The sequence below is a fragment of the Garra rufa genome, chromosome 14, assembly GCF_049309525.1.
Source record: "Garra rufa chromosome 14, GarRuf1.0, whole genome shotgun sequence".
Classification (NCBI taxonomy): domain Eukaryota; kingdom Metazoa; phylum Chordata; class Actinopteri; order Cypriniformes; family Cyprinidae; genus Garra; species Garra rufa.
In genome coordinates, this window is record NC_133374.1 from 11056007 (window position 1) to 11077043 (window position 21037).

General features: G+C 35.2%; 1 protein-coding gene across 1 annotated transcript in view; it reads left to right on the plus strand.

Annotated features, from left to right (window-relative positions):
• The window catches only part of col4a4 (collagen, type IV, alpha 4), a 43815-nt gene that overhangs the window by 15266 nt on the left and 7512 nt on the right, over positions 1-21037 (plus strand). The window contains exons 10-40 of the mRNA XM_073818362.1: positions 305-385; positions 2206-2268; positions 4513-4557; positions 4661-4714; positions 4823-4883; positions 5040-5144; positions 5237-5329; positions 8027-8089; positions 8748-8837; positions 10785-10945; positions 11109-11181; positions 11471-11577; positions 12550-12733; positions 12993-13061; positions 13424-13531; positions 13720-13938; positions 14086-14247; positions 14321-14488; positions 15422-15565; positions 15687-15794; positions 15876-16057; positions 16726-16789; positions 17328-17402; positions 17528-17635; positions 17725-17832; positions 17934-18005; positions 18103-18231; positions 19115-19222; positions 19704-19859; positions 19953-20060; positions 20160-20300. Coding sequence (XP_073674463.1) covers positions 305-385; positions 2206-2268; positions 4513-4557; positions 4661-4714; positions 4823-4883; positions 5040-5144; positions 5237-5329; positions 8027-8089; positions 8748-8837; positions 10785-10945; positions 11109-11181; positions 11471-11577; positions 12550-12733; positions 12993-13061; positions 13424-13531; positions 13720-13938; positions 14086-14247; positions 14321-14488; positions 15422-15565; positions 15687-15794; positions 15876-16057; positions 16726-16789; positions 17328-17402; positions 17528-17635; positions 17725-17832; positions 17934-18005; positions 18103-18231; positions 19115-19222; positions 19704-19859; positions 19953-20060; positions 20160-20300 — 3409 coding nt within the window. The remainder of the gene's footprint in view (positions 1-304; positions 386-2205; positions 2269-4512; positions 4558-4660; positions 4715-4822; positions 4884-5039; positions 5145-5236; positions 5330-8026; positions 8090-8747; positions 8838-10784; positions 10946-11108; positions 11182-11470; positions 11578-12549; positions 12734-12992; positions 13062-13423; positions 13532-13719; positions 13939-14085; positions 14248-14320; positions 14489-15421; positions 15566-15686; positions 15795-15875; positions 16058-16725; positions 16790-17327; positions 17403-17527; positions 17636-17724; positions 17833-17933; positions 18006-18102; positions 18232-19114; positions 19223-19703; positions 19860-19952; positions 20061-20159; positions 20301-21037) is intronic.

The following is a 21037-nucleotide window of genomic DNA, read 5'->3' on the forward strand; positions in this document are numbered from 1 at the left end:
AAACGCGCATTAAACTCACATCACATGCAGTAAACGAGTTCACTGCATTCACTGTGAACGGAGCCGTTCTGATTAAGCCATATTGTGCTTTTGGTTTAAGTTTGTTTGACAGATACTGTGCCAAAGCATAATAGTCCAAAACACAGTTGTTTGGACAAGACCTGTTATGTTAGAATATTTTTAAAATATACACTTTTTGCCCAGAATACCTATATCGTTTCATATTGTCACTATCGCGATAACACGATATTGTTAATATCATTACATCCCTAGTGTTTAACATATCACCATGATTCTCTTACAGGGGGACCAGGGTATTAAGGGTGAACCAGGTCCATTTGAATATGTTGAGCCCAAACCAGAAGACTACGTAAAAGGCGATAAGGTAGAACTTTCATTACTTTCATTACTAAGATTTTATAAGGATGCCAGGCAGCTTCCAAGGATCCAATGATGGTGGATTTTTCTAACTTTTTTGTAGGGGTTGAAAGGACAGAAAGGAATTTGTGGAGCACCTGGCCTAGATGTGAGTATTGCTGCATATTTATTTAAATATGTTAGTCCTAATAACTTGAACTAACACACACTCTTAAAATTAAAGGTTCTTTATTGGCATCAGTGGTTCTATGAAGAACCTTGTACATCCATGGAACCATTCAAATGCAGAAAAGGTTCTTTATAGTTGTTATTATAGGTTTTTTTATGTTTTTCAAAATGTTTTTTTAGGAACTGTTCACTGAAAGATTCTTTGGGGAACCAAAATTGTTTCTTCACATCATTGCAAAAACACCCTTTTGGAACCTTTATTTCCAAGAGTGTAGCAAAACTTGACATGTGGTTGATTTTAGTTCAAGCTCGGTTAATGTGGTTTTACAGACATTTATCAGGGATGTGATTTTTCCGGATTAATCCGGAATTCCGGATTTTTCGACCTGAAAATGTACCTATGTCACGTATTTGCGACCGTTCGCAAATGGCGGATGGCGAAGTATGATTCCGGACCGCAAGATGCGTCCATGCGGACCGTGAAAGCTTTTGACATAATAATAATAATAAAAAAAATGCCAAACGCTATTTCTAATAAATACATTTATATCAAGCACACTATGGTCAGCGTTTGGGTGCAATCTTCCGTGCAGTGAGGAGAGAAAAGATCGGCAGACAGATGTAGCTTTCAGTGAGTGAAAAACGTTGATGGAAAATGCATTATTTTGGGGTTACGTCGCAAAATATTGTAAATATATCTTTTTATACTGTATTTTTATACATATTTATATTTTAAACCACGACGGTGAGCCAATGGATATCACACAAGCAACGTGAAAACTGCATATATTAAAGTGAAAGTAAAAACAGCGCTTTCAGCATCTAATGTGCACATTCTCTAAGAGACAATGATAGACGAATATACTTCATATGCTGATATTAATTTACTTCCCTAATATTTCTCTTCTGCAAAATAAAAAGAAACATATTTTGTGTAGGCTAAGGGTTTTTGGAAGTCAGTTCTTGAAATAAAGCTCTTCATATTTATTGATGACTGTAGTGTTATTAGGGGTTAAGAAAGACTAATTATTTCAGGTGGTCTTAAATGTGGGGACTAAAAGGCAAGAATTGCGATGGAACTTTATAAGGTTATCCATTGAATAAATATGAGCACTGCACGTTTCAAAGTCAGCTGCGGCGCTGCTTTGTGTATCATTCTGATAGCGCCTCCTGCTGGAAGAGAATGATCTGAGATTTTTTATCAGCTCGAACGTCTACTGTTGTCAAAAAGACCAATGTAAACAAATCAGTCCATGGTTTTAAGCACCAAACACGTAGAGTTGTAAATGTTATCTGATGGATCGACAAGATCATGTGTTATACAAATTTAAACAATCAAGGCAATAAAATATATGTTAATTAATATAATACTTGATTGACAATAATTGTTTAAATTAATATAAGAATTGATACTTTTGACTCTTGAAGGCTGGAATGTGAATTTTATAATTTAAGAAATCTTTTTTGTTTTGGGAAATCTGCATCTCAATTGTAATTCATGCTTTTTACAGTCATTTTAATTATTTATTTATTTATTAATTAAATTTTGTTCAGGTCTTTAAAAAGTATTTAAATGTGTAGAATAAGTAGTATATTTTAGTATATTTTCCTGCTTTTTTGTCCTTAGCCAATCACATGCCTGATTTATGTGTTTCTCAGGGTTTAGCTGGGCCTCCAGCAGAAAAAGGAGAGAAAGGCGTACCTGGAATAGCTGGTCCAAGAGTAAGATAATTCATAAGTTTACAAATAAACTGAACAAACCAACACCAAAATCCAGACGATCCACACCTCAAACCAACAGATAAGACTACAAACTATAAGATAACAAAAATTCAACCAATCATAACACTCGAAAGCAAACATAGAAACATAGAATTTCAAATCAACTCAATCAATTTAAAACATTGTACTAACCAATTACAATATTCCAGTAACACCTCACATATAGATGCTATAGCTGGTATGAGTATCTAGCATCATATTTCCCTTATTTCACATATTTAGATTATGCAAGTATGAGTTAAAGGGGTCATGAACTGAGAAATCTGATTTTGTACGTTTGCCCACTGACAAAGAAATGGTCAGTCTATGATTTTAATGGTAGGTTTATTTTAACAGTGTTCTTGTTTTAGCAGTTCCAGAAAAATGCATTTAAAAAAGTTATAAATTGATTTGCATTTTAATGAGTGAAATAAGTATTTGATCCCCTATCAATCAGCAAGATTTCTAGCTCCCAGGTGTCTATTAAACAGGTACCAAACTGAGATGAGGAGCAATCTCTTAAAGGGAGTGCTCCTAATCTCAGCTTGTTACCTGCATAATGTACCTGTCAATCAATCAATCGGATTCAATTCTCTCCACCATGGCCAAGACCAAAGAGCTGTCCAAGGATGTCAGGGACAAGATTGTAGACCTACACAAGGCTGGAATGGGCTATAAGACCATCGGCAAGCAACTTGGTGAGAAGGTGACAACGGTTGGTGCGATTATTTGCAAATGGAAGAAACACAAAATAACTGTCTATCTCCCTCGGTCTGGGGCTCCATGCAAGATCTCACCTTGTGGAGTTTCAGTGATCATCAGAGCAGTGAGGAATCAGCCCAGAACTACAGAAGAGGATCTTGTCAGTGATCTCAAGGCAACTGGGACCATAGTCACCAAGAAAACAATTGGTAACACACTACGCCGTGAAAGACTAAAATTCTGCAGTGCCCACAAGGTCCCCCTGCTCAAGAAAGCACATGTACATGCCCGTCTGAAGTTTGCCAGAGGAGAACTGGGTGAAAGTATTGTGGTCCGATGAGACCAAAATCAAGGTCTTTGGCATCAACTCAGTTTGCGGTGTTTGGAGGAGGAGCTACCTATGACCCTAAGAGCAGTATCCCCACCATCAAACATGGAGGTGAAAACATTATGCTATGAGGGTGTCCTGTTCTGCTAAGGGTACAGGACAACTGCACCGCATCAAAGGGACAATAAACGGGGCGAGAACCTCCTTCCCTCGTGAATGGGTATTCCAGCATGACAATGACTGAAATCATTAAGGTCCTGGAGTGGACTAGCCAGTCTCCAGACCTTAATTCCATAGAAAATCTATGGAGGGAGCTGAAGGTTCGAGGATCTGCAAAGAAGAGTGGGACAATCCCTCCTGAGATTGTGGAAACCTGGTGGCCAACTACAAGAAACATCTGACCTCTGTGATTGCCAACGAGGGTTTTGCCACCAAGTACTAAGTTATGTTTTGCAAAGTGGTCAAAGACTTCTTTCACTCATTAAAATGCAAATCAATTTATCACTTTTTTGCATTTGTCTGGATTTTTTTGTTGTTATTCTGTCTCTCACTGTTCAAATAAACCTCACATTAAAATTATAGACTGATCATTTTGTCAGTGGGCAAACATACAAAATCGGCAGAGGATCAACTATTTCTTTCCCTCACTGTAAGAGGTTACTGTACTATAAAAACATCCTGTATATTTGAAGACCTCAAAACTTTCTTGTTAGTCTAAAAACACTCACACAAGCAAGAACACAGTCTTTGCATTGCCTTTCTTCTGATCCTAATATTAAAAATGTTATTTTTAATGAAGATCCAGATTCGTCAGTAAGAACTTGGTCCTTTGTTCACTTCATTTTACTGCGGATTTGTTTATAAGCAAAGCACAATTCGACACAGGATTTTCATAAAGATTGAAACTAAAAGATAATGTAGTGTCAACTTTATTAAATCCGATAGCAATGTTGCACAAAACAAGTGTGAGTAACTGCTTTTTATTTTAGTGGTCACTATTGCTTTGTCTGTTATTACAGATCGAATGCGTTTTTTAACCTAAAACACAGCTGCATCCACGAGCCCTTACATTTTAAAAGAGAGTCAATAATCTAATTTAATGAATGAACTAATTTAATAACCATTTCAATAACCATCTAGTTATGCGTGTTGTTGTTGTTGTTTTTTTACAATAGGGCGTGCCTGGATATCCAGGCAGAAAAGGCTTTCAAGGATTTAAGGTGCACCTATTAATCAATATCAATTATTAATACTGATTTATTTATTTAAAATGGATAGGTTTGTTGAATTACACTGTCTAACGTTATGTTTTTACATATACAGGGGATACGTGGGGATAATGGTCTCCCTGGTCTATATGGCAACCCAGGGCCAAAGGTCAAACACTCATTCTGACTAGATTATGCGTTGTATGAAATAAATGCTTATCTACTTTCGGTGTATTGTCATTTGCTCGCTGACAATGCCGCTGTGAATGTGTGACAGGGCCTGCCAGGTGACTTTGGACCTCCTGGAAGCCCAAAGTACTATTACAACCAAATGATGGGTAATATAGCTAACATTAGAACAAGCACACAAACACATGTGCCATGTACCATGAAGAGTGTGTCACTTTAGTTTTTACTTGCTTTTAATCTTTTAATTTAAAAAGTATTCACTTTTGTGTATTATAAAATTGAATGGGTTTTTTTGTCTACTGTAGGACAACCTGGAGATCCTGGGCTTTCTGGTGCAGCCGGACCACCTGGGGATAGAGGGAGGATGGGTATACCTGGACCCCCTGGTGATCCAGGAGCATCTATAACAGGTGTGAATGATCTTAAATGTCTGCTTTTATGGTCTTAGTGTCTGTTTTTCTTTCTTTTCTCGAATATCTTTCTAACACTGCTCTGCTTTTAGGTCAAGTGGGTGAATCTGGTCTGCAGGGCCTTAATGGACTCAAAGGAGAAAAAGGTGACCCCGGAAGAATATTCGGGTCACTTTTAAATTATGGTAATATTTTAGATTTTTTTATGTTGCTTGCCAAAATAAGTTTCAATACTCATATTAAAGACATTATCATGCTTCAAAAGAATTATTGTATTATAATGTAACTTTCAGAACAAAACAGATTATGTACTAATCCCCTTGTCACCCAAAATGTTCATGTCTTTCTTTCTTCAGTTGTAAGGAAATTATGTTTTTTGAGGAAAACATTTCAGGATTTCTCTCCATATAATGGACTTCTATGGTGCCCCTGAGTTTGAACTTCCAAAATGGCTCTAAAAAAATCACAGCTGAGGAAAGAAGGGTTTTATCTAGCAAAATGATTGGTTATTTAAAAAAAAAATTACAATTTATATACTTTTTAACCCCAAGTGCTCATCTTGTCTAGCTCAGTGTGTACTCTGTGTAGAGATTAAAAAGTCTATAATTGTAAATGTTTTTAAAAATAACTAAGGGATACAAAACCTGTAGGTAGATGTGGATTTATTCATAATCCTATTTAAATATCTGCATATTAAAAAAATATATAATGCATATATACTGGTTTGTGGAAAGTGTTTTACGTTTGTTTCAGGATTCAAGACATAGAAATTTTAAAACCGTTGAAATAGTATATTTTTACAATGTCATTAACAAGTACATTAACCCTCTGGGGTTCTTCCCCGACCAGTCACACTCAGGGCCCTCACGGTCAAAAGTGACCGGAGCCCTGAAATCATTATTTCCTTTTTTTCAGTAAAATCAATCAAATGTATTTTTGTTCAATAATATTTTTTCTTTTTTTCTGTCGTGTTTTGACAGAATTTTATGATAATAATTAATATTTATGCTACAATTATGATCTATTTTTTGCCATTGAATATAATAGAATTTTTTTTAATATATATAATTTTTATTCTTTTTTAATTAATGCTGTATTTTAGTTTAAAGTAGATACCTGGCCTATAGAAAATAATTTTTTGAAGTCGGATTTGTGCCATCTGGTGGCGTAGTGAGCATAATTACCAGGCAATATCCTATTTTAACCACTAGATGAATGTAATGCTCTCTATAGAAGGATTTGTGAATTCTAGTTGTTTTTGCACATATTTGCCAATGCCTTTTCAGGTTGTGGATTTTATTATATAAAATTAGATTATCAAAGACTATTTTTTTATTATTTGCCAAGTTTTTTGTTTGTTTGATTGGTTTAACTGGTAATTTGAAGTGCCAGTTTTACTTTATAATACAGTCAAACCAGAACATTGCATTAGAAAGAGAAACAATGGAAAGCATTGTTAATTCTAACTGAATAAAAATGCCGTTCTTTCAGTCATACCATTTTTTTTTATTTTGTAACCTTTTTATAATGAACATTTTGATTTAAATAATTTTTTGTAAAATTCAATAAACAATAACTCTTATTTAACACAGGAATTATGAACAGCAACAGCATGGGCAACAAAATAACAGCAAAAGTATAATTATCAAACATTAAATGGAAAATAGAGAAATAAAAATATTTTAAAAATCATCCTAACCCTATTTACATTTTATGTGCATTCTTTTTTTACATATTCAATGAACAGTAACTCTTATTCAAAAGGCAACAGCAATTATGAACATAAATCTAAAATAACAGAAAAGTATAACAATTGTCAAATAGTAAATAAAAAAAATAGAGGAAAAAAAAGTTTGTTTTAAATATCATTCTAACTATAATTACATATTATTTACATACTAATTGTGATTACAGATCAGGTTGTGACAAATCACAACAGAGTGTCTCCATATAGCACTTTGAGCAAATGATGCTTGTTTTGAAATCTTTTTTCCGTGTGTGTGTGTGTGTGTGTGTGTGTGTGTGTGTGACATGGTGTGTGACTTTTGGATTTTGGATCCAATGTCTCCCTTTTATTTGATTCATAGTCTCACATTCCTCTGTTACAGTCTCACCAATCTCATATTTCCCTGTGTGTGTGTGTGTGTGTGTGTGTGTGTGTGTGTGTGTGTGTATGTGTGTCTGTGTGTCTATTTTGGAACTCTGATGGCTTACAGTCTCATGCTTTCATTGCTGTGTGCTTTATTTCTTACATTGATTGCCTCTATTTCACACATTTCCCAAAATTAGCTTTTGAAATGACACACATTCATTTGTGTGTGCGTGTGTTTTTGTGTGTATAAGTGTGTGTGTGTGTGAGTGTATTGTAGTGTTTTGCACTCTTGATGTTTTAGAGAGTCACCCCTTCACAGTTGTGTGCTTTTTTTCTGGATTGTGGCTGATTTGTAGATTGTATGCACAAAAAAACTCTGTATTTTCATATTTTTGCCAATTTCCCATTCATTTCCTATGGCCGGTCATTTTGACCCGAAGACCCCGAGTGTGACTATTTTTTTTACGACCACTTAGACTTTTCCAATCCTGTCCCCAATTTTTTTGTGTGTTCATATACCAAGTACCATAAAAGTCACCAGGTTTCATACCATTCCGATGAAGCTACGATTTTTAAAATTTTTTTATTTAAAAAATTCCGGTCAAAAGTGACCGAAGAACCCCAGAGGGTTAACAATGTCTTTTCTGATGTCTTTAATCGATTTTCTAAAAAAAAAAAATACAGTAGTGTACTTTTTTTCTCACTCTTTTAATTTAAATGTCAAAACAGAGAGAGAAGATTTTTATGGTTTGTAATATAATTTATTAACATATGATCACTCCTCCTCTAGGGGAACCTGGAAAACGGGGCCCTCCTGGACCCAAAGGACTAAAAGGAACTCCTGGGAATCCTGGTGAGTAGATATGTTTTTTTTCCTTTTTTCAGAAATTGTTACATTTTTTATTGTCTGTCTTAACTAGCCCTGACAAACAGATGTGATTGAGTCACATCAAACTATCTGTACAAACCTGTATAAAATGCATGTTAGTTAGAAATGAAAACCATTAAACACTGAGAGCATGTGTTTTATTTAGTTCCAATAATGCTTTGTTTACTTTTATGATTGTCTTTTTTCATCGAGGTAATATATTTAGTCTTTTCATTTCATTTGTTATTAATCTTAGTAAAAATTAGCATGTTTAGTGTCGACACACTAACCTATGTCTCATTTTGTTGACAGTATTGATAATGTACATGTGTGTGCATCATCACTGAAGTTACTGTGTGTCTTTCAAAGCATGTCATTCTTCTTTGTTTGCCTGCTTGCATGATGTCTTTGTGTGTTTGTCCATCCTGTTATGGTGTCAACATTTGTCTCATCATGTGTTTCGAGTGAACAGTTTGCGGTGAGCACAATGTTTTGACTGTCACATGCTACAAACATTTATCTATACACATAACATACAACATATACATCATACATAAATATGTAAGACATGCAACTTTGACAGTTTAAGAGCTATTCTTCTAAAGGAATACAGCTGTGATGAGAGAATCTGTCTGTGATATAGGTTACGCTTGCATGCCTGGTGAGCGTGGAGATGCTGGACAGGTTGGAAATAGAGGGTCTCCTGGATTAAAAGGTGTTCAGGGAAGAAAAGGTGAGTTTTTATACAATTAAATATATTTATATGAAGATTTATATACATGTGTGATTGCTATTTCATTATATTCAAAATATCAAACTGACTGTTGTCTGGAAACAGTGTCGTGTTTATTTCCTCAGAACTAGCTTTTTCTTCTTTTCCTCTTGCTTTTTCTTTTCTTTTTCTTTTTTGTTTATCAACTGGTCCCAATGTGATTTTTGTAGATGTATACACTACTGTTCAAAAGTTTAAGAAATTAATACCATAATACACTGAACAAAAGTGACAATAAAGACATGTCTAATATCAGTCAAAGTCAGAATTGCAGACTTTTTCCCACATTTGCAAATTTATATCTAACTATTCTGACTTTATAACTCGCTAATTCTGAGAAAAAAAGTCCGAATTGCAAGTTTGTATCATGCAGTTTTGAGAAAAAAAGTCAGAATTGCGAGAACTCAGATATAATCTTGCAATTGCGAGTTATAAAGTAAAAATTGTGAGATATAAACTCACAATTCTGACTTTTTTTTCTCAGAATTGCCTGATATAAACTCACAATTGCGAGAAATAAAGTCAGAATTGTGATATAAACTCGAAATTGCAAGTTACATAGTCAGAATAGGTAGATATAAACTTGCAATTTCGAGTTTATATCACAATTCTGACTTTATTTCTCGCAATTGTGAGAAAAAAATCATGCAATTCTGAGAAAAAAAGTCAGAATTGTAAGATATAAACTCACAATTCTGACTTTTTCTCAGAATTGCATGATATAAACACAATTGTGAGAAATAAATTAAAGTCAGAATTGCGGGATAAAAATCATTCTGACTTTTTTCCCACAATTGCAAGTTTATATCTAATATCTTATATCTTCTGACTATATAACTTGCAATTTCAAGTTTATATCACAATTCTGACTTTATTTCTCAGAATTGCGAGTTTATATCTCACAATTCTGACTTTATAACTCGCTAATTCTGAGAAAAAAGTCAGAATTGCAAGTTTGTATCATGTAGTTTTGAGAAAAAAAGGTCAGAATTGCAAGAACTGAGAGACACAATCTTGCAATTGCGAGTTATAAAGTAAGAATTGGGAGATATAAACACAGTTCTGCCTTTTTTCTCAGAATTGCATGATATAAACTCAATTGCGAGAAATAAAGTCAGAATCTAAATAAAGATAAAAAATAATTCTGACTTTTTTCCCCACAATTGCAAGTTTATATCTAACTGTTTTAACTTTATAACTTGCAGTTTCAAGTTTATATCAATTCTGACTTCATTTCTCAGAATTGTGAGTTTATATCTCACAATTCTGACTATATAACATGCTAATTCTGAGGAAAAAAGTCATAATTGCGAGAACTGAGAGACATAATCTTGCAATTGCGAGTTATAAAGTAAGAATTGTGAGATATAAACTCACAATTCTGACTTTTTTTCTCAGAATTGCATGATATAAACTGCGAGGAAAAAAGTCTGAATTTTAAGATAAAAATTATTCTGACTTTTTTTCTCACAATTGCAAGTTTATAACTATCTGACTTCATAACTTGCAATTTCGAGTTTATATCACAATTCTGACTTTATAATTTGCTAATTCTGAGAAAAAAAATTCAGAATTGCACGTTTGTGTTATGCAGTTTTAAGAGAAAAAAAAGTCAGAATTGCAAGATGAAATTGTCTTTTTTATTTTTAATTCAGTGGTGGAAACGGGTTTTCAAAGAAAGCATTATCAAGTTAGCAGAAATATGTATTAATTGAACACACAGGCAAAGGAATCTGTATGAATGATTGGTATAAATGTGCAGAGCCATAGGAGCATCTTTTCTGGTGCTGTCCATGGTGCTGATTATTTTTCGCTTTTGTCCCAACTGTAAAGTTATGTGTGGTGTGCATCAGTATCTATTAGAAGGCAGCAAAGGGTGCATCTTTTCTAACCCAAGTATCCTTGCAGGTCCTGATGGGGCATGTGCATGTGAGCCCCCTGGTGATCTACCTGGCGATCCTGGCCCGCAAGGGCCTCCGGGTGTCCCTGGTGATCCTGGGCCAAAAGGGTTCGAGGGTCCTCGTGGTGATATCGGACCCTGCGGAGAGAGGGGTGTAACAGGTGTAACTGTACGTAAACCTGGTTAAAATTCTTGTAGGGAAGAAAGAGTTTATCGTGTTTGCTTGTGTGTGTGTGTGTGTGTGTGTGTGTGTGTGTGTGTGTGTGTGTGTGTGTGTGTGTGTGTGTGTATTTAATGATTTCTATTTGTTTGTGTCCCTTGTTGTTTCTCAGGGTCCCAGAGGTTTTGCAGGTGTCAGAGGGCTTAAAGGACAGAAAGGAGAGGTTATGATGATGGCCAAAAAGGGTGAAGCATATTTGCAGTTTTATTTTTATTTTTATTTTTTTTACATTTTAAGATGCACAAAGAATGGTCTAACATCTAAGGATAAAGTCTATATTATAATACAGCAGGAACTGTTATGATGTTAAATGCCTGATATAGAAACTATAATGAATTTTCTTTATCATTTTGATTTAAAGTTTTACATTTCAGATTTTCCTAAATTATCTATCAAATCTCTCATCTTTATTTTGCATACAAACTGACATTTAGTTATTAGAACTTGTTATGGATTTTTTGCATTATGTTAAAGGGGAGAAAGGTGACATAGGATCTGAAGGACCATCTGGAAAACCAGGGTATAATGGGATGAAAGGGGCTGATGGGAAGATGGGTACCCCTGGAGATCCTGGACCTCTGGTAAGACATGTAAAGAGTTATAAAATTATTTATATGACTTATTATATATAAGTCATAGATAGTTGTGCACTGTGCATATTAATGATTTCTGAAGATCATGTAACACTGAAGACCATCACAGGAATAAATTGCATTTTAAAATATATTCAAATATAAAACAGTTATTTTGAATTGCAAAAATATTATACAATATTACTGATTTTACTGTATATTTACCAAATAAATGCAGCCTTAAAGTCATGGTAATGGACATTATTATTGAACCTTCTTTTCATATTAATTTCAGATGATTTATATATGGGTGAAAGACGAAAAAGGGTTTAAGCATAAAAACAATAAGTGTAAATATTAAAATAATAAATTATAAAAATAAAATAATAAAAAGTTTTCTGTTTGATTTAATAGCATTTTTGTTTTGTTTTTCAGAGCAAAAAATAAATATCATACATTTTGCCCTAATTCACAGAAGATACCCACTAAAATGTTATTCAGTGTAACAGTCTTGTCAGGCATATTTACAACAAAAATCAATTTATGACATATTAAAAAACATATTACTTTCACCCCAAATACGAATTAGTTGTAATTCTATATTTTTTAAAATTGCCACTATCCTAGGTTTTGCCCAATTGCCAGTAAGAATTTTTTACTCATTTAAAAGACAATAAAATTTAATATTGCTTCCTTATACTTTTATATTTTTTAGTATGTACAAGTCAGAATAAGCATGTTTGAATTTTTACATAAATATTGTGTTACACTGAATGACAATGTAACATTATATCAACCAAATTTTGACTTTTCATTCTCCAAAAACGTATTTAAAAGTAGACACTTTACTTACATTCAGTTTGCTTTCTATGGACATAAAATCACTTTTGTAAATTTCTTTTGACGTGGACATCTTAACATCTTTGACACATGTACAGTAATTTACAGTCATTAATTTATTTATATTTTTTTCCTTTCCAGGGAGATAGTACTGTCGGTTCGTTAGGTGACAGGGGGTGTCCAGGAGCTCCTGGTGTGAAAGGCTGCAGAGGTCCGACTGGTCCTCCTGGCCCAAATATGATGGGGTCAGTTGGGCGACGAGGGCAACAAGGGGAGCCAGGACCTCAAGGCCAGATGGGACCCCCTGGTCCTAAAGGCATTCAAGGTAAGAGTCACAGTGCAGAGTAAGATTTATATTCTATTGCTATGACAAATTACTATCCAACCAGAATTTCAGCTGTTTACAGTATACATTTTGTTGAAAACAAATTTCACAATGAAGAATGTTGCTATTTGTTAATGTGTAACGTACAATATTGTTCAAAAGTTTGGAGTCAGTTGAGAATTTAAAAAAATACTTTTTAGTGAGGCACATGTTTTAACTGTTGATTTTTATTTTATTATATTTTTCTTTTTTTTGGTAGGTGATACACTGCCTTGTGGGCATGGCATACCTGGAGCTCCTGGTTCCAAAGGAAGGCGTGGTTTAAACGGTAAAATATATTTAAACAATTTATATATAGAATAAATTTATATACACAAATATATATATATATATATATATATATATATATATATATATATATATATATATATATATATATATACATACAGTGCCTTCCACTAATATTGACACCCTTAGTAAATATGATTAGTCAGACTTGGTGATCTACTTATTGATGTTTTGTAGCAAAATGTGTGTTGAACTAATAAAGCTAGACTATTTTTGATTCATAAATTTCTATAAATAGCATTTTTCTTAAACTACAAAAATAAAAAATAAAAGGGCTGCGAAATATTGCGGCACTGTTGACTGTTATCAGATACAGTGACCAAAACCTTTTTTTTCTTCCAGGTGAGAAAGGTAAGCTTGGAAATCCAGGAAGCATAGGACCAAGTGGACCACGTGGTCCTAAGGGAGAGAGTGGAAACCCTGGGGATAGTAGGGTAGCAGGATTTCAAGGTAGAGGATATAGTATAAGATTTTGATGTATTAAAAAACATTTCTGTTAACATTCTAAATATGATTCTATTCAACATGCATTTATTAATTATTCTTCATCAGCAAGATTTATCCACAGTATTAACTCAACTAAAGCACATCAAGGTAAGAAGTACAAAAATCTAATATCCCTGCAATCTCGTCCGCAGGTCCAGTTGGATCTTCAGGAGATCCAGGTGAAACTGGCCCAGATGGCATCAGTATTAATGGCTCACCTGGCACACCTGGTAATCGTGGACCCCAGGGTCTGAAAGGGTCTTTTGGAGACAGTGTTACAGGGGCTCCAGGACCAATAGGGCCCTATGGGATGCAGGGATGTCAGGGCCCTAAAGGTGTCCCTGGACCTCCTGGACCAACTGGATTGCAAGGTACCACATAGAAACATTAAGAGTTGATAATAAACAGGATATAAAAAACATATTTTTATTTAATGGTTATTAGGCTTTAGTCCTGAAAATATCACAGGAAGCTCATTAACTGCTAATATAATCCATATTAATTGACTTTTTCTGCAGGTTCATCTGGAAGTCCTGGACCTCCTGGTAGAAAAGGGGAAAAGGGATTGAATGGTACACCAGGAGCACCTGGTTGCCCAGGTGGGAGACCAGAGCAGTGTGCCAAAGGACAAGCTGGGCCACCTGGTAATAAAGGACCACCAGGCTTCACTGGACAGAGAGGTGAGTAGAGACCACTTTGTCAACCGGAGGTTTTTAAGATTATTCTCATAATAATGTCACACTTCTGTGTTAGGCTGCGCTGGAGAGAGAGGATTACCTGGGGAGGCTGGATCTCCAGGCATTGGAGCCAAAGGAGAACGTGGTAAGCCTGGTTTTCCAGGCAATCAAGGACACTCAGGTCTTCAGGGACCTTCAGGACTAAAAGGGGATAGTGGGAACCCTGGAAACCCTGGACCAAAGGGTAAAGAGTCCTTCTACAAGCCTCTATATGCGGATGTTCATTCAATAAATGTAACCTGTCATGTGACATTTAAAGAAATTGCTAACATTTTGATTAACTGGAACATACAGTTGAGGTCAAACGTTTACATACACCTTGTAGAATCTGCAAAATGTTAATTATTTTAGCAAAATAACAGGGATCATACAAAATGCATGCTATTTTTTTTATTTAGTACTGACCTGAATAAGATATTTCACATAAAATACATTTACATATAGTCCACGAGAGAAAATCATAGTTGAATTTATAAAAAAAAACCTGTTCAAAAGTTTACATACACTTGATTCTTAATACTGATTTTACCTGAATGATCCACAGCTGTTTTTTTGTTTAGTGATAGTTGTTCATGAGTCCCTTGTTTGTCCTGAACAGTTAAACTGCCCGCTGTTTGTTTGTTGTTTGCTGTTTTTCAACGTTTTGTGTATTTGTACCCTTTCCATCAATGACTGTATGATTTTTGAGATCCATCTTTTCACACTGAGGACAACTGAGGGACTCATATGCAACTATTACAGAAGGTTCAAATGCTCACTGATGCTTCAGAAAGAAAAATGATGCAATAAGGGGTGTAAACTTTTTCATTTTAAGATCAGAGCAAATGTAACTTATTTTGTCTTATGGGAAACATGTAAGTTTCTGTAAGTATTCTGTAACTTCTGAAGGGCAGTACTAAATGGCCAAAAAAATTATATTCAGGCAAAATAAGAAAAATTTACACATCTTCATTCTGTTAAGAAGTTTACAACCCCTGCTTTTAATCCATCATTTTTCCTACTGGAGCAACCTTCTGTAATTTCCAATTTAATATTTTTAGAGATATTTAGAGATAAATACAAAGAGGCTATCAGTGGGTCATGTGATTCTCAATTGTTATCTGGTATTGCAACTCAGGTTTGCCTGGATTTCCTGGGCAAGATGGCTTTCCTGGCAACTTAGGAAAGAGTGGCCCTTTAGGGGCTCCTGGACCGAAAGGCTTTAGGGGTCTCAATGGACATCCAGGTTGCCCAGGGATAAACGGAACCAAGGGCCAGAAAGGTACTTTAAAACACTGTGAAATTCAGTATTGGCATGCTTTAGGTCAGGTCTAATGTGATGATGACAGTTATAGCATGTTTCAAATATACATGTTCTTATATGTTTTCTGTACTGTTTACAGGATGCTGTGGGCCTCCAGGACCTCCGGGAGATGTGATTTCAGTGCCAGTGAAAGGCCATGTAGGACCACCCGGATCTAATGGGCAGAATGGTGTCATTGGAGAAAGGGGTAAATCTGTAACAGATACTCAAATTCTATATTGGTTGGGAGAAAAAAAAAACTTCACCAGATCATGTGGTTTACTTGCAGGTAATAAGGGTGACCTAGGTCCACCTGGACAACCAGGGTATCCGGGACGTAATGGACCTCCTGGGTTTGAATGTGGCCAGCGTGGATTACCAGGTGTTCCTGGGCAGGCCGGTGTGCCTGGCGCACGTGGGCAACGTGGACCAAGGGGAATTGCAGGGTTCCCAGGGGATAATGGTGATTCAGTGAGTGGAAGTTTTTTTTTTTTTTTTTAAATATGAATCTTAAGTTAATTCTTGCCAAATTATTTGAATGTTGTTGTTGGGTTGAGTGTCCTGACAGACGTACATAAACAGGACTAATGTAACTGTGACTATACAGTCAAACCAAAAATTATTCAGAAACCAGATATAATTTTTGATATTGAGATTGATATTTTTGATATTTATTACTAGTGGGTGCAGGACACTCATTTATGTAAGTGAGGATAACAAAATAAAGTTATATGTGACATGTTATACCCATACACTGGACTACCAGTTAAACTGAAGAAATTTTAAACTTAAAAATTGTTTTGCTTAAGTTTTTTTTTTATTGCTAATGTGACCTTTTTACACCACAGACTGAACAAATTAAGCATTGCTTGTTAACTGGTCAACAAAGTGTAGATAGTTGTGTAAATATTGTCATACTAACGGTTGATTGTAATCAATTACATACCTTTTTATCCAAGTTATCTGACATTATCAAGATGAATTTGTTCTGACACAGTTTAACTCTGTGTCATATTTTATAACCATTTTCTAAACTATAGCAAATAAACTGTGATAATCTAAGAAATGTTGAAGGTGTCTGAATACATTTTGTTTTGACTGTATGTAAACCATACCTATTAATGCTTGTTTCTTGGTAGGGTGATCCTGGATTGTCTGGTCTGCCAGGAACCCCTGGTTTCCCTGGGTTTGATGGTCCTAAAGGTAAAATACAATTCTTAAATCCTCACATACTCAAACCAAAACAACCCTCAAAAATGTAGGATTGGTAACATTTTTGATGTTTTTGAAAGAAGTCTCTTATGCTCACCAAAGCTGCATTTATTTGATGAAACATTTAAGAAAATGCTAATATCGTGATATTTTAAGTGTTTTCTATTATAATATATTTTAAAATATAATCTATTCCTTCAATGGCAAAGCCACATGATCCTTCAGAAATCATTTTAATATGCTCAAGAAACAAAATTTTTATTATTATCTGTGTTGAAAACATTATCATTGTTTTGCTGCTTAATAATATTTTTCTAGCAAAGTATAAGTGTTTACTGTCATTTGTGAGAAATTAAGGTCAGTATTACTTACTTTAAAAAATAAATCGTACTGACCCCAAACCTTTGAATGGTATGCATGTACATATTCAGACCTATCACCCATAAAACAATTACACAATCATATTATATTAAATCTTCACATTTAACCCCAAATAAGTGATATTTATTGCAAAACCTCCTTGTCATAGGTGACAAAGGTGAATCCATTGGTGAGCCAGGACCATCAGGTGAGAGAGGGTCACGTGGAGACAGAGGCGCACCAGGTAATGTTCACCCTATTGATCTCTTTCATTCTTGTACTGTAATATGTATTTCTATAATACAGAAATGCATGGGGGAAAAAAACAACAAAGCTGTAGAATCATTCATTTTCTCTTTTTCTCAATAGCTTCCCCTGGCGACAAAGGAGAATTTGGTGACCCTGGTCCGCAAGGGCCTAGAGGAAGCTCCGGTCCACCTGGACCACCTGGGAACAATGGTCTGACTGGGCTTCAAGGTAAAATACCCATTGTTAAATAGATAGATACACACAACTGTGAATAAACATCTTCTTAAATCCACACTGATGCACCTTCTGCCTTCCAGGAGTGGTTGGGCCCCCAGGTCCATGTGGAAGACATGGTCCAGAAGGTCCTGTGGGGCCTCCAGGTCCACCAGGCCCTAAAGGAAACCAAGGATGTGGTGGTCTTCGAGGTTTGACTACCTGTGCTATTTACAAACAGACTGATCCTGCCACTAATTTTAAAACTAGAACAATCATGTATACATTTTAAACTAAATTTTTTCACTTTCAGGACCTGCGGGGCCCCCAGGGCTCCATGGACTGGACGGCCTGAGGGGAGACAAGGGTGAAAAGGGATATCGAGGTGAGATTCGTTCAGTTGTTTTTTTTTTTGTTTTTTTTTTGAGATTGCCAACATGAAAACATCCATGGCCTTCACTCTGTCTTTCATTGTCCTTCAGGACCAGAAATAAATGGTGATAGGGGCGATAAAGGTGGGAGTGGAGACAAGGGCATTCCAGGAGATCCAGGGTTGCAAGGCCCTTCACAACCAGGTGTACGAGGTCCAAAAGGACAGAATGGGTTCAACGGTACATAACTCATTAGGGCTGCAACAATTCCTCAATTCTATTTGAGTATTTGGCCCATGTCGAGTAATCTGCAAAATACCGGAAGTGGCATATCCCGCATATTAAACCCATTTAAAATACTAACAAAGCATAATGGTATTAAGAAATCAAAATATATATAATATATGTGTTTTAATTATTTTCATGTGCACAGGTTATGTATGTGCGTGTCAGAGCGACTCACAAACAGTTATCATTTACATGTTTGGAGCATCTCAAATTCCATCTTTGCATGTTGTTGTGGGCTTGGGTTTATTATAACGTTGATCTGGCAACGCAATGTGTGCTGATATCTTTCTCAATATGCTAACTGCTTATCGTGATTTCAAAATAAACCCTCACTCTGCATTTCAATGTTCACATATTCAACAAATGCCAGTGGCTGTAGCTTTTCTATCATAAAGAAATGGCTAAATATTAAAGATTAAGTGGACTTTTGAATTAAATGTCGTTAAGTCAATATTAAACAAGGATTAGATCACGCAGCAAAGTATAAAAATAATCGTCAGGCCATTGGCGCCCTCTGCAGACATTTGTTATAATGCATAATGTACGTTAGCTCAATATATAAAACCATATGTTTTTTCTTAAGATATACCTTTTGGAAAAAGGCGTTTTGAAAACCAAATCTTGTGTTTTATTAATAAATGGGGGTCGTCTTATAACCAGGGTTGGCTTATATTCAGGTCATTGCGGTAACAGCTTGTAAATAATGTAATGTCACATTTACCTCAGTGACCATAAACTTCAGCTAGAAAAACTGTAGAGAGGAGCATTTTGCTAAACATATGCACCATATAAACATTCATTGTAATTTTTACTGCCTTTCTACTTTTTTTAATAGGAGACCCTGGTCCAATGGGTCCTGCAGGTTTTCGCGGTGAAGAATGTAAAACTCCTAAACCTGGACCTTTTGGAGAACGGGGTTACACTGGGCCAGATGGATTTCCAGGTGTGTGTGGTCATGATGTGTGCAAATCAAAAGGACAAGATGTAATGTGCCTATTTAGGCTATGTGTTTATGCAGAGAATTATGTATTATGTACAGTGGTGTGAAAAAGTGTTGGCCCCCTTCCTGATTTTTTGCATGTTGGTAACACTTTAATGTTTCAGATCATCAAACAAATTGAAATATTAATCAAAGAAAACACAAGTAAACACAACATGCAGTCTTTAAATGAAGGGATTTTTTATGAAGGGGGAAAAAAATCCCCCCCCCCCCTTGTTAAAACATAACTGTGGTTTATCACAGCTGAGTTCAGTTATCTTTAGATTTTTTTGCATCCTCAGATTCCAGATTTTCAAATAGTTGTATCTCGGCCAAATATTGTCCTATCATAATGATGATGTATAAATCTCAATTTCAGAAAATTGACCCCTTACGACGGTTTTGTGGTCCAGGGTCACATAAGGTTTATGTTTTGCTGTTCCAGGGCCCAAGGGAGAGGAAGGAGAGTCAGGCAGTGTGTTCACAGAGAATGGTGATTTTGGAGACTCGGGTTATCCTGGGTCACCAGGGAATAAAGGAGAAAGAGGAACCCGTGGGCCCAGTGGTCTGCGAGGGTCTGACGGCCTAGAAGGTCCAAAAGGTAAAAAAATAACATTCATTAAAAGTTTAGCTTATGAGTTTAAATTTTTGGGGGGCCACTTGATCAGGTTGTTCTATTATTATTATTCCACAGGTGAAACAGGACAGTGTGGACTTATGGGCCTTCCGGGACCTTCTGGCCCCAAAGGTGATTGTGGGCCCCCAGGACTGTATGGTGCAAAAGGAGACAAAGGGGACCCAGGTCATTGGAGCCTTCAGATCATCAAGCTAACCATCTTGTAAATCAGTAATGTTGTGATTTACCATCATGTTCAATTTCTTTTTCTCTTTGCATTTGTAGGACTAAAAGGAGAGCCTGGGTCTGTCAGACGTCCTGATATTTCTTGCTACCCTCCTCGGGGGCCTACTGGTGCTAGTGGTGCTCCTGGCCCAGATGGTGAAGATGGTGAACCTGGATTTAATGGCATTGGGGGTCCGAAAGGTACAAATCAGTTTAACAGCAGGGTGTTTATTTCATAGGATCATGAAATGTCTCCCATTCTTGAGTTGTTATGGTTAATTAAATTGTAAATCATTCTTGCTGTTTGAAATTAATTAAAATAAATAAATATTAGATAAAAACCCTAAACTTAAATGAAAAATAGAAATCATGTTTAACAAAACATGATTAACAAAGATTACTTTGTAGATTAAGCACGTTTTAAAAGAAAAAATATGTGAAAATATCAGTGAATTGTTTTTTTTTGCAATTGTTTGTGAAATTGACTAGCAATTTTTGAGCAACATTTTTTTCACCGCCATGGTTTTCCAGTGTAAGCAAGTTTAAGGAAATAAAAAAACTGAATCATTGTGAAATGAACCATTTTTAATGTATAATTTTATTTCAGTTAACATTTACTTTAAGTATTGACTTTTTTTTTTTTTTTTGGTTAATTTTGAGATTTTTTTTATTAGTTTTCTTATTTTAAATATTTCTATATAATTTTTATAAAAAAAAAAATCCGTTATAATTTTAGTTATTTTAAGATAAGCTAAATGAAAATGAGAAATGTTTCTTTGGTTTTCAACTAGTGAAATCAGCTAGTGTTTTTTTGTATATTTAATTTTATATCAGTTAACGTTTATTTAAAGTAATGAAAATGTTTTTTTATTAATTTTTTATGTTTTAAATTAGTGTTTGTTTTTCGTTAAATTTAGAAATTGTTGTGTTTTTGTCAT